General features: G+C 38.4%; 1 protein-coding gene and 1 pseudogene across 1 annotated transcript; both read left to right on the top strand.

Moving 5' to 3' along the window:
- The first annotated feature begins 1,986 nt into the window (after window positions 1-1,986).
- LOC119077580 lies at window positions 1,987-4,056 on the top strand (annotated as a pseudogene).
- Window positions 4,057-5,514: 1,458 nt separating this feature from the next.
- On the top strand, window positions 5,515-11,985 carry LOC119077579 (chitin synthase chs-2). The gene is made up of 12 exons (XM_037184789.1): window positions 5,515-5,747; window positions 6,826-7,067; window positions 7,136-7,429; window positions 7,492-7,692; window positions 7,748-8,725; window positions 8,783-9,539; window positions 9,607-9,922; window positions 9,990-10,137; window positions 10,197-10,566; window positions 10,629-10,872; window positions 10,927-11,485; window positions 11,545-11,985. The coding sequence occupies exons 1-12, from the start codon at window positions 5,692-5,694 to the stop codon at window positions 11,883-11,885; spliced, it is 4,506 nt and encodes a 1,501-aa protein (XP_037040684.1). The 5' UTR covers window positions 5,515-5,691; the 3' UTR covers window positions 11,886-11,985.
- The last annotated feature ends 8 nt before the right edge of the window (window positions 11,986-11,993 follow it).

Below are 11,993 nucleotides of genomic sequence, written 5' to 3'. Positions count from 1 at the left end.
AATGCAAAAGCGTACAAAAAAGAAAACTAAAACGAAAACATTTTATAAAATACATCCCAGTGTTGGCACATAAATGAATTGTTAACAGTTTGAACACATGAAACTTAAGTATATTTTGCCATACTAACGACTAAAAACTGTAAACATTAAATGGAAGACAAACAGACAAAAATACTCCAATCCATGCAAATAATCATATGGAAATAATCTACGCGTCACCAATAAACATTTATCAAGAATTTATTATTTTTCTTATCGTTTATGTGATAGGCGATGGTATAAATAACATAATAAAACGGTACCTACAATGAATCTGACTGAGTAGTTATTTAACTGATTCCAATCATCAGTCCTTAATCATTCTTCTTGAGATCGTTCTAAATGTTCTCACCTCGGGTTACGCTCTAGTTTACAATTGTCTCTATAAACATGAGACAGAGGACCTAATATTTGTAAAAGTTTCACAAATGTTTACCGAATGTTTCACAAATGTTTACGCAATTTTTGTGAAACATTTGCTAAACATTTGTGAAACTTTGACAAATATTAGGCCCTGCATGAGATAGTGTTACATTGAATCCTGCGAAAGTAATGACATTACGCAACAACTTTGTGATAAAAGCAAACTCACTAGTGTGATAAGCAATAAACTTCGGTAACTGTCTTTTCGAAGGGTGTAGAGTTCATATATCAAAACCGAAGGCGAGGTGAGCAGTTACCTTGTCGAAAAAACAGTTACCGACGCAAGGATTCCAATAAACAAACGAGTTACTTTTATCACAAACATTGTCACCTCATTGAGTGAATTATGTAGCAGCCTTCAGCCTTCAATGTATTCTGGTTTTCTACGGAAGTTGATAGCATAGACCAGGTAGTAATAGTATTTTACATAACTGCGGATAAAAAGATTAAAAGTAGAGTTTTGGTTTGAATTTTGTTGATTCGAGGCGAAGCCGAGGTCAATAAACACATGAAAATGAGACTTTTCATTTTTATCCCGAGTTATGTAATGGATTTTACATGCTGATGGCGTCGAAAATAGTGCTTGAAACATGTAGCATGTAGCATGTAAAAGGTTTAAAAGCGAAGCGAATATGAGGTACAGAGTTTTATACTTTTTTAGACCTGCGGTATGATTAACCTCATTTTCTACACTCAAAAGGCCATTTTTTGACGTTTTATCTGATGACAGTTCGGGCGATAAAATTTCCACCGAACCGTCGTAAATTTGTTTTCGGTTTGAAAAATTGTGTTACAAACACACCTCGCACATATAAAAAACGTTGTGTTCACCTCTGGAAGAAAGCAGGAAATTCCAAATCAAGCGATTCGCAGTCCTCAAAACTTCGCTCTTGTTGGAATCTCCTATTTTCTTCCTTTTTTAAACAATTATATGTCGCGTCGCCTAGGGTTCTTCGGTTTAGACAGTTACGTAACTGATTTTCATATTATTTACAATCCTAAAGTTGTAATAGATTGCTTGTTTTTCTAGTTCGTGCTTAAAGCTCTGTACATAGCTGTGTACATGCGTGGAAAGTCACGATTACGCATGATTATTGAACCACGACAGCGTCAAGTTAACCAGGCAGGAGCGCCAATTTGACAAGGGACCTGAATAATCTAGTAGCTTTAAATGTTTTGCGAATAAAATTCATTCAATTTATGTCAGGTTTCATTTGAGTTCATTTTCATACAGTGTATTAGCTCCCTTATTTGACGTTCCAAAAATGAAAAGCTCTTGCCTGGTTTATTTTACTCTGCCGTGATTGGACTCGACCTCGAAATAATTTTGACAGTTCAAAACACATTTAGGTACCATTCATAAAGTGCATAAAATTGTTAGAATTAGACTGGCCCTTTCTGGAACAAAGTTCAAATTTCAAATTCAAATTTTACTATAATTTTGCAGTAGCTGTGCTGCACAAGAAATTCCCATTTCGATTAGCGAGAATTCAATTGTTTGTGTAGTCTAAGACTGATATAAAGTGACCTTCTTTGCTATCTAAATTAATAATCTAATCAAAATATAATCGTCATATCATCACAAATAATCAGGCTAGATTCAGTAAGTGCATTTGCAACTAGATGTTATTGCCGTCACTATCATTTCTAGTATACATCGCTATAACATCGAAGCAGAATGACTTTCAATATATTCTATGGGATTTTTGTATTAATGTTATGTGTTCTAAGTCAAAGTTATGGAGCGAATATACTACATCTTATGGGATGCCCATCGCCAAGCGTTCATCTTTGGTAAATATTTGAGAGAAATTGTGATGAATATTTAACTGATCAAGCTCATTCTCTATGTACCATTGCGTTCTGAAATCGAGATTTCAATTTTTTTTCGAAAAATCTCGTCTCTTTCAGGAATGGAGTTCTCGCCAATGCCATCGCTGCTCGTGGCCATAACATAACAATAATCTCAACAAACTTCGACCCAAGACCACCCGCAAACGTTACCTACATCCATTTGGATGGTGTATATGACTTCATATACGGAATAGAGAAACTAGATCTTATTTCGATGGGTAACATGAGTCCTGTGGAAGCAATCGAACCAGTTTATTCCTTTTCTACGTTAGCCTGTCAGGGCATAAAACATTCGTCGGCTGGTCTACAGACTTTACTGAACTATCCGAAAAATTTCAAATTTGATTTGATAATTTACGATTATACGCTCGGACCATGTCTACTGGGCTTCCTGCATCGGTTCGACTATCCGCCTTTGATTGGCGTCACGTCCTTTAACAATCCTCCGTACACACCGAATATGGTTGGTGGTCACTCGCACTTCAGTTACCAACCATACTTGACGTCAAAGTTTAACAATAAAATGACATTCTGGGAACGAATCTACAATCTCTATTTGTATGCTGTGGATCATTAGTAAGTGAACGAGGATATTGCATGCGAATCGACTCTTAGTAAAAATGGCACTTATGTTTCAAGCTATCGTGAATACGAGCTCCTTCCCGTGTTGGAGCGAATTTCGAAGGATATATTCGGAGCAAACTATCCAAATGTGAAGACACTCGAACAACAAACTCAGATCGCCTTAGTTAGTACACATCCATCGATGGACTTTGCTGATGCTCTACCACCAAATGTAATTCCAGTAAGCTGTTTGCAAATTGTCAACCCTAAGCCGCTAGCAAATGTAAAAGTGGACGATTCGAAAAAGAGTTAGTGGGAATGAAGGTCCGAAAATTAATTTTTTGCAGGATATCAACGACTTCATCACTGCTGGAAAGAAAGGATCGGTTCTGTTTTCGTTGGGAACGAATGTCAAAAGTAAAGATTTGGGCCTTGAGAAGCAGAAAGCTATTGTCGATGCGTTCAATCAATTGCCACAATATAATTTCCTATGGAAGGCGACAATTTTCCATTTGAACTTTCTTCGAATGTAATGATTAAGAAATGGCTGCCACAGAACGATATTCTGAGCCATCCAAATATCAAGGCCTTTGTAACGCATGGAGGTGCAATGAGCACTTGCGAAGCGACATGGTATGGTGTACCCACAATCGGCATACCATTCCTGGTGGATCAGTACACGGTGATTTAACACTACATTGTACGCAACTGCGATAAAATTTATTGTTTTACAGAATGTTCACAAATCTGTTACTGCCGGGGTGTCGGAGTGGTTACGTTTTGCCGACCTTACCGCTACCGAATTAAAGACGAAATTAGAGAAGGTTCTGACGGATCCGTCTTATCAAACTAAAATGTCAATTCGTTCGAGACTGTTACGCGATCAACCCGAAAGACCAATCGATCGAGCAGTGTGGTGGATAGAATATTTACTTCGAAATCCAGACGCTTCGCATTTGCGAACGCCCACAATCGAAATGGGTTTCATTCGTTCGAATAACCTTGACTTGTATGCAATTTTGTTGATGGCATTTTTGTTGGTTCCCGTTTTGACTTTATATTTGGTCATGAAATTGTGTCGCCTGGGCCAGAGAAGTAATGGAAAGTTGAAAAAAAATTGATTTTCCCCTTTAAAATAAAATTCTGAGCTAAAGGACTTGATACTTTTTACCTGTTTTGGAGGAGCAAATAGTGAACGAGATATATTTTTTCACGATTTAATTAGTTTTACTGTCTGCCTCATGCGAAAACTGACCATTACATTGTAATTTGCCCCCTGCGAAAATGATCAATTACATGAAGACCATGATCGGCTCATTTTACGTGAATTTCTTGGTGAATTTTTGCATGGGGACAGGCAATGAGCCAGAAAACATTGATTACTACTACGTAGTTCATTGATTCATAAACAACCTCACTAGTGTCTTTCGACAAGTGCTCCAAACAAACTTGTGAGTTTGCACCAGCGTTACAATAGTACCACTCTTTTAGTTCCACTTTTTTCGTAAAAGGAAAAAGTGGAACTATCTTCACGCCGCATATATGCAGCGTTACAATAGTTTCACTTTTTTAGTTTCACTTTTCTTATACAAGTGGAACTATTGTAACGTTGCATATATGCAGCGTTACAATAGTTCCACTTTTTCCCTTTTACGGAAAAAAGTGGAACTAAAAGAGTGGTATTATTGTAACGCTGGTTGAGTTTGCTTTTATCAAAAAACTGTCAAGTACTGATTTACTTCCGCATCGTACAATGTAATTTATTTTTACATTCCTTATTCGCTTAATGAGGATACCTGAAAAAAAGTCTGAAAAACCTCAAGAAATTTCGAGAAAATCAAGAAATTCTTAGAAAATATTTTCTCAAAAATAGGCTGTAGTATATCAGGCCCTATAATATCGAATCGTTAACTTATTGCAAATTACACAACTTTTTCAACGTTCAAATACTATAGGCATCGAAGGTCCTAGCGCCGAAAGTAAAGCGAAGCGAATTAGGACTTTTTTAACAGTTTTTCCACAAATTTCTCAGAATGAAACTATCCGTCAAGGCATTAACCACTAAATGTTGGTTCGAAATTTTCGCAAAATCACTCTTGTTATCCAGATCGTTATTCCGTATTAGTCTATTTCGAATATTTCCCTTTCGCTATGATTCACTAGTGGTCTAGGGTCGACAATTTGTAAACAGCTAACTTCAAAATTTCTGCTAAGAGGGCAACATTTCTTCATCTCAATATCGAAAACTCTTAAGATGACCACCGCTCAAGAACGGTTTTGTCTCAAATTAAATTCCACTAAGATAAACCCGAGGATAAGCCTTATTTCTGGATGTGAGCCTCTCAGACCTAGCAAACCAAAAAACTTCACTTGTTTTATTATTACTAACTGTCTTTGAACGAACTAATATGTGATGTACCTGTAGCTGTTGTAAATCGTTACAGGTCTATCGAATTCTGAGTAAAAAAAAGTTCTAGTAAAGCCAAATTTACGAAAAAAATCGACTTCTTTATCAAAATAACAATTAAAACTCAATTTATTACTTGTGATTAGAGATGTTTTGTTTCAAAGATAAGATACGTGTTCCATGTTTTGGGCTATATACCCAAAACGAATTTCTTTTTTCAAAGTAATTTTAATTCCGTTAACCGAAACTAACCATTATTGTCTTTAAGTCAGTGTTATTCCGTCGATTGCAGCGTAAGGATATTTATTTACTTTGATCACGGTCAATCGAGCTATTCGTATGTTATTCAGTTGTGATACGTTCTGGGATATTAGTTTAATTAGTTTAGAGAATTAGGTACTGCAATGTATTCTAATTTCAACGATTCTTCCTCGGATGACGAGACATCGTTGCTTAACAGGTGAGTCTACAGTTAAACGGAACCTAAGACTTTGAGTGGGACTCATCTCGGAGTAGGGAGAAAGAACCGAAGCATCCAACTGAGATTCTTCTTTATCTGAGGCAAGATACATCGAAAGTTTTAGGGCCTTCACAACTCTTCAGGGCGGTACTATCATAAAGAAAATTAACCTTTACTACAATCAACCTTTTACATATGGGCATGACGTCAGCAGTTTAAATATCAGATCTACTATTTCATTGTATTTGCAAGCATTGATTTTAAATCTTGTACTTCATTTGCTTTGAACATCAGGACCAGCGAAATTCTGTGCACTCCATGAATTGAAGCCATGACATCTGAAATTCTCTTCATTCCACGAATTTATGCCTTTTTTAGAATTTTCGAAAATTTCAATTCAAAAAATTACCTGCGACGCGTCGCGACGCCAGTGAAATTTAGACATGAGTTTGCTTCAGTGGTTTTTCAGCTGGTCAATTCATACAAACAAAACTGATTTGATACGGTTTAACCTTTACGATGCACGAGTAACGTTAACACCTGTTTCACACGTACAAACAAGTAGAAGCCTTTTCGTTTGTGTGTGGAACAGCTGAAGCGAATTCATGTCGAAATTTCACTGAAATCCACTGCATATTCTGGTAATTTCCAAAAAGATAACGACAAAGGAACACGGTCTCGAACATGACTTACTACCTTCCAAAAGCTTAACTTTGTCAGCAAACAAAAGACATTTTTCGTTTAATCAATATCGAATTCAAATAACGGTTCAATTTATCTTATCCTGTCATAAATACATATTTTACAGCTTCAATTGTAAAACTAGAAAAAATTGAATTTCCGTCTTTTTTGTGGTAATTGCTTTTATCTATGAGATTGCGGACCGGAAAAATGTCGTTTTGAATTTACAACTTGTTTACTAAATAAGTTACTTCATTTGCTCCTTGAAAAAGGAAAAAGTCTAGCTTCATTTCGGTTAATCTGTGGGCAGCATATAAGAATGTCACCTAACAGTCTCGCCCCTTAAACCATCTGATCAACCCCACAACACTTAAACTACTATTTTCGACTATTACAGTTACCGAACACCGCAAAAGGATAAATTATGGGACTCGTTCCAAGACCCACCGCCAGCACAAAGTGGTGGTTCAGCTGTCGACACCAAACGCTTCGAATCGTTCAAGCAAATTTTGAAATTGTTCACATTCGTTTTCGTGTTCATCGTGACTCTGTGTGCGGGCGTTGTAGCGAAATCAACATTTCTATTGATGGCTTCACATACGAAAATTGATACTCGTGTGCAGTATTGTAACATAAGATGTAAGATGACGGATATACAGGACAGGTGGAATCGAAATGAATTAATTTTGTTTGAATCAATTTACTAGTTCCATACCTCAATTTGTACGCAATCGTTCCACATGAGCAACGTATTGCGTGGATATGGGCTCTTGTGTTCGCTTTCTCATTGCCGGAATTGGGAACGATTTTTCGGGCTTCTCGGATATGCTTCTTTCGGAACATTACCAAGCCGACAGCATTACAGTTTGGATTGGTGTGGCTGTTTGAAACACTTCATGTAATTGGACTGGCAGTATTTGCGTTTATCGTACTACCTGACTTGGATGTGATCAAGGGAATGATGCTCACCAATTGCGTTTGTCTAATTCCGGCAATACTAAGTGCGTAGGTTTTTAAGGATTATTCAGTTAAATGAGTGCATAACGTCAACGAGTCCTTTCAGATGTACTGAGATTTTCTAAAAGTCCGAAAAATCGAATTTTGATCAATGCGTTAAACATGCTATCGCTAGTTGGGCAAGTAAGCGGTCTAGTTGTATGGCCGATATTAGCAAACAAACAAGATTTTTGGATAATGCCATTGTCCATATTGTTCATATCCTTTCGATGGTGGGAGAATTTCTTATCAAATTCGATTCTTGGCGGTAAATTTCAAATGATAATCAATGAAAGTGATCAATCTAAACGACTATTTTTCAGGTTATGAGCTGGGTAAGCTCAGAGAACAATTGGAGAAGTCACGATACTACACTTACCTATTTGTCGCACCATGGAAGATCATCGTGTTCTTCATGGCAGCATTTCTGATTTCTGGCATCCATTTCCGCGATTTCTTTTACAAGTTCGTTGATGGATGGATGGAACATTCGATAAATATCGTCGAAGTTACACCAATTTACAATGAAACCACACCGATGGAGAAGCTAACATCAAAGATCACTTCGACGCCAAACGTTGTCTTATGGGTGTTTCTCGTCCAAGCATTTTCCTCCTGGATTGTCTATGTCTTTTCCAAATTCTCCGCAAAAGTTTACATTCAAAGTTTCAGCATGGCTTTTCCCGTCAATTTAACAGTTCCGATATCTGTCGCAACTTTGGCTACAGTTTGTAGCTTCCGAACAAACGACGTTTGTGCACTGCATGGCTTTTTCCCCGATTTTCTATTTTTCCATGATCCACCAGTTTACTATTTCCTAGACTTTGTGATAAAGGAACACGCATGGGTGTGGTTGCTGTGGCTGTGTTCGCAGGCCTGGATCACGAAACATCTGTGGAATCAAAAGAACGATAAAAATGCTGCGTCGGAAAAGTTATTCGTTCTTCCAATGTACAGCAGTTTGCTGATTGATCAGTGTGTGGCGTTGAATCGACGACGGGACGATCAAAACGAGATGTTAAAGAAGAAGGACATGTTGCGGACGAAAGAAGATGATGATCCCGACAATGTCATTGATGCGAAAGCGAAGCAATACCAGCCCAACAAAGGAGTGCAGAAGTCCGACAAAATTCCACAAATTTATGTGTGCGCTACCATGTGGCATGAGACGAAAGAGGAGATGATGGAGTTCTTGAAATCCATTTTAAGATTGGATGAAGATCAATCTGCCCATCGTTTGGCTATGAAATATTTCGGGAAGAGCGATGACGACATCGACAGCGAATATTATGAGTTGGAAAGTGAGTCTAAAGTCTGAATTAGTCATCGTAACCTATTCTGCCAAATTTCTATTCCAGCCCACATTTTCTTCGACGATGCTTTTGTTAGCAATGCAAACGTTAGGCCCGACACATCACCCATCAACTCTTACGTAAGAGATTTGATTACAAATCTCGACGAAGCTGCCAGACTGGTGTATCAGACAAATATGCGAATTGCGCCACCTGTTAAAATGGAAACTCCGTATGGTGGGCGTTTGATCTGGACATTACCTGGTAAAACTCAAATGATAGCTCATTTGAAAGACAAAAATAAAATTCGTCACAAGAAGAGATGGTCTCAGGTCATGTATATGTACTATCTGCTTGGATACCGTATTATGGAGTTGGATGTGTCTCCTGAACGAAAATTGGAAATTTCCCATAATACTTACCTGCTGGCCTTGGATGGCGACATTGACTTTCAACCACATGCCGTTCAATTGTTAATTGGACGAATGAAAGTAAATCCAGATCTCGGTGCTGCATGTGGCCGGATTCATCCGGTCGGAAACGGGCCAATGGTTTGGTATCAAGTGTTTGAATATGCAATTGGTCATTGGTTGCAAAAAGCAACCGAACACATTATCGGTTGCGTTCTGTGTTCTCCCGGATGTTTTTCATTGTTCCGCGGACGGGCATTGATGGAGAATAGTGTGATGAAGAAATACACAACAACGTCCGAACAAGCCCGACATTACGTACAGTACGATCAGGGGGAAGATCGTTGGCTTTGCACTCTTTTACTTAAGCAGGAATTCCGTGTTGAGTATTCAGCAGCCTCCGATGCATATACGTAGGTTTCGGTTGTATCAGATGTTACCAATGGACCACACAACTAAAACTCGAATTCCCTTTTCCAGTCATGCTCCGGAAGCTTTTAACGAATTTTACAATCAACGCCGTCGATGGGTACCGTCGACCATGTGCAACATTTTCGATTTACTTAGCGATGCCAAGAGCATTGTGAAGAAGAACAACAGCATATCCATGCCGTACATATGTTACCAGGGAATGTTAATGGTCGGCACGATATTGGGCCCAGGAACCATATTTCTTATGATGGTCGGTGCATTAGTGTCAGTCTTTTCTATCGATATCTGGACATCATTCCTGTGGAATTTTCTTCCGATATTGTCGTTCATGACAATTTGCTACTTTTGCAAGCAAAAGTACCAGGTCCGTATATATTGACATTGAAGTGGCTCATAGACTCGGTTCTTATCTTTCCTTTCAACTTATTTAGCTAATTGCAGCATTTGTCATCAGTTCGGTATATTCACTTGTAATGATGGCCGTGATGATTGGTATTATGATCCAAGTGAAGGAGGATGGAATCTTATCACCTTCGTCATTGTTCTTTTTCATTGTTGCTGGACAAATCATTATTACCGGTGAGATCTGAGAGAGTTTCAAATTAATATTTCAAATTCTTTAACATCCCGCATTCCAGGACTCCTGCATCCTCAAGAAATAAAGGCGCTGTTGTATGGTGTAGTGTATTACGTTACGATACCGAGCATGTACATGTTGTTAGTCATATACTCACTGTTCAATTTAAACGATGTATCGTGGGGTACTCGTGAAAATCCGCAACCAGCAGCAGAAGTAGCAGCAAAGAAGCCGGAAGGACACCTACAACGATTATTAGGTTTTCTGGGTAGTAATCAGAAGGACGAGGAAGGATCGATTGACTTTTCCATATCAAATTGTTTCCGTTGTATGCTCTGCACACAACCGAAAACGAAATCGGAACAAATTCAATTGCTGCAAATATCGGACCAGTTGGGCGAGTTGGACTTAAAACTAAAGAATTTGGAACTGTAAGTATATGCTCACGCAGGCTGAAGATTTATTTGAATTGACGCGGACTAAATTTTATTAGAAAACTATCCGGCGAAGTGTCGATCGTGGTCGACAAGGATGAGGATGAATTGTCGGAAGCAAGTTTGGTGAAGGATTTTCAGGAGCCAGAAGAGGAGAAAATCATAAATTATTTACCGGATTGGTTGTGTGACAAAGACTTGAAAAATTCACACACCGAAACGCTATCCGTTAAGGAAGACGAATTTTGGATGGATCTAATCGAGGCATATCTGAAACCGATCGATAAAACCGACGAGGAAAAGGTATTTATTGTTACAACATTCGAAGATTGTCCCTAACACACCGTATACCGATAGAATATTATGAAAGATGCTCTGGCATCATTGCGAGACGTTTCTGCGTTCGCTTTCGTCATGCTGAATGCAATCTTTGTATTGATTGTGTTCTTACTTCAGTTGAAGAAAGACTTGTTGCACATTCAGTGGCCATTCAATGCCGTCAATTATATTACGTTCGAAGCTAGCAATGAGGAGGTCATCATACGACGCGAATATTTACAACTTGAACCAATCGGTTTGCTGTTTGTGCTCTTTTTCGGTGTGATTTTACTGATTCAGTTCATTGCCATGCTGATGCATCGATTCTCGACGATATCGCAAATTTTGGCCACTACCCATTTGAATTTTCATTGCAAAAAGAATTATGACAGAGTGGAACCGGAAGACGAACTGAGCATGCAATCAATTGAAATAGCACGGATCTGGCAGAAACCGAAACCGCAATGGGATGAAGGTAAAACTGGTGATAAGGATCAAAAGAAAATCGAGCGCCGAGACACGATATCAAAGATATTGCATCAACATCAGAATCAACAAGACTATAGCAATTTGGAGACGAATTTTAAAGCTAAGTTCGGTAAGCGTTGCCGATCTGACAGCAAACAGAAAAATTTAGAATTTCTCTTTTCGAAACAGAAAACCTCGATGAAGATCTTCGCCGCTTTACTATCAGTCGACAAACGGTGAATATGCTAAACAAACGCCGTGAAACGATTATCGAAACAAAGAAAATTCGAAAATCACAGTTGATCAACTTTAGTGACGCCAATCGCAACGGCAATAACGGTATCGATAGATGGCCATCACCATCACGAAGTGTTTCGTCACCATCACCGCCACAATACACTCCCCAAGTTAATCGCCGAGCTTTCCAAGGACTGGGACATGTTAATGAGGCATTTGAAGTTGATACGCACAATAATGAAACAGAGACGCCACGGTCGCGTCGAAGACAAAGTAAAATTACCTTTGCGTAACCAAATATATTGAGTGCGCTATTAAAAATGGCAATCGAATGTCAGTTGCGTTAACTGTTAGGGGATTGGTAGTGTTTGCGTGTCCTGTTAATAAATAAAAGCAAATTG

This window comes from Bradysia coprophila, unplaced genomic scaffold, assembly GCF_014529535.1.
Source record: "Bradysia coprophila strain Holo2 unplaced genomic scaffold, BU_Bcop_v1 contig_24, whole genome shotgun sequence".
Taxonomy (NCBI): domain Eukaryota; kingdom Metazoa; phylum Arthropoda; class Insecta; order Diptera; family Sciaridae; genus Bradysia; species Bradysia coprophila.
The sequence above is the reverse complement of the archived record's forward strand: the minus strand, read 5'-3'. Positions and strand labels throughout refer to the sequence as shown.

Bases quoted from the DNA above. Each gene is read 5' to 3' on its own strand.
- LOC119077579 (XM_037184789.1), top strand. From the start codon at position 5,692: ATGTATTCTAATTTCAACGATTCTTCCTCGGATGACGAGACATCGTTG. The intron at 5,748-6,825 runs GTGAGTCTACAG...CGACTATTACAG, and splicing joins GAGACATCGTTGCTTAACAG to TTACCGAACACCGCAAAAGG. The intron at 9,540-9,606 runs GTAGGTTTCGGT...TCCCTTTTCCAG, and splicing joins GCAGCCTCCGATGCATATAC to TCATGCTCCGGAAGCTTTTA.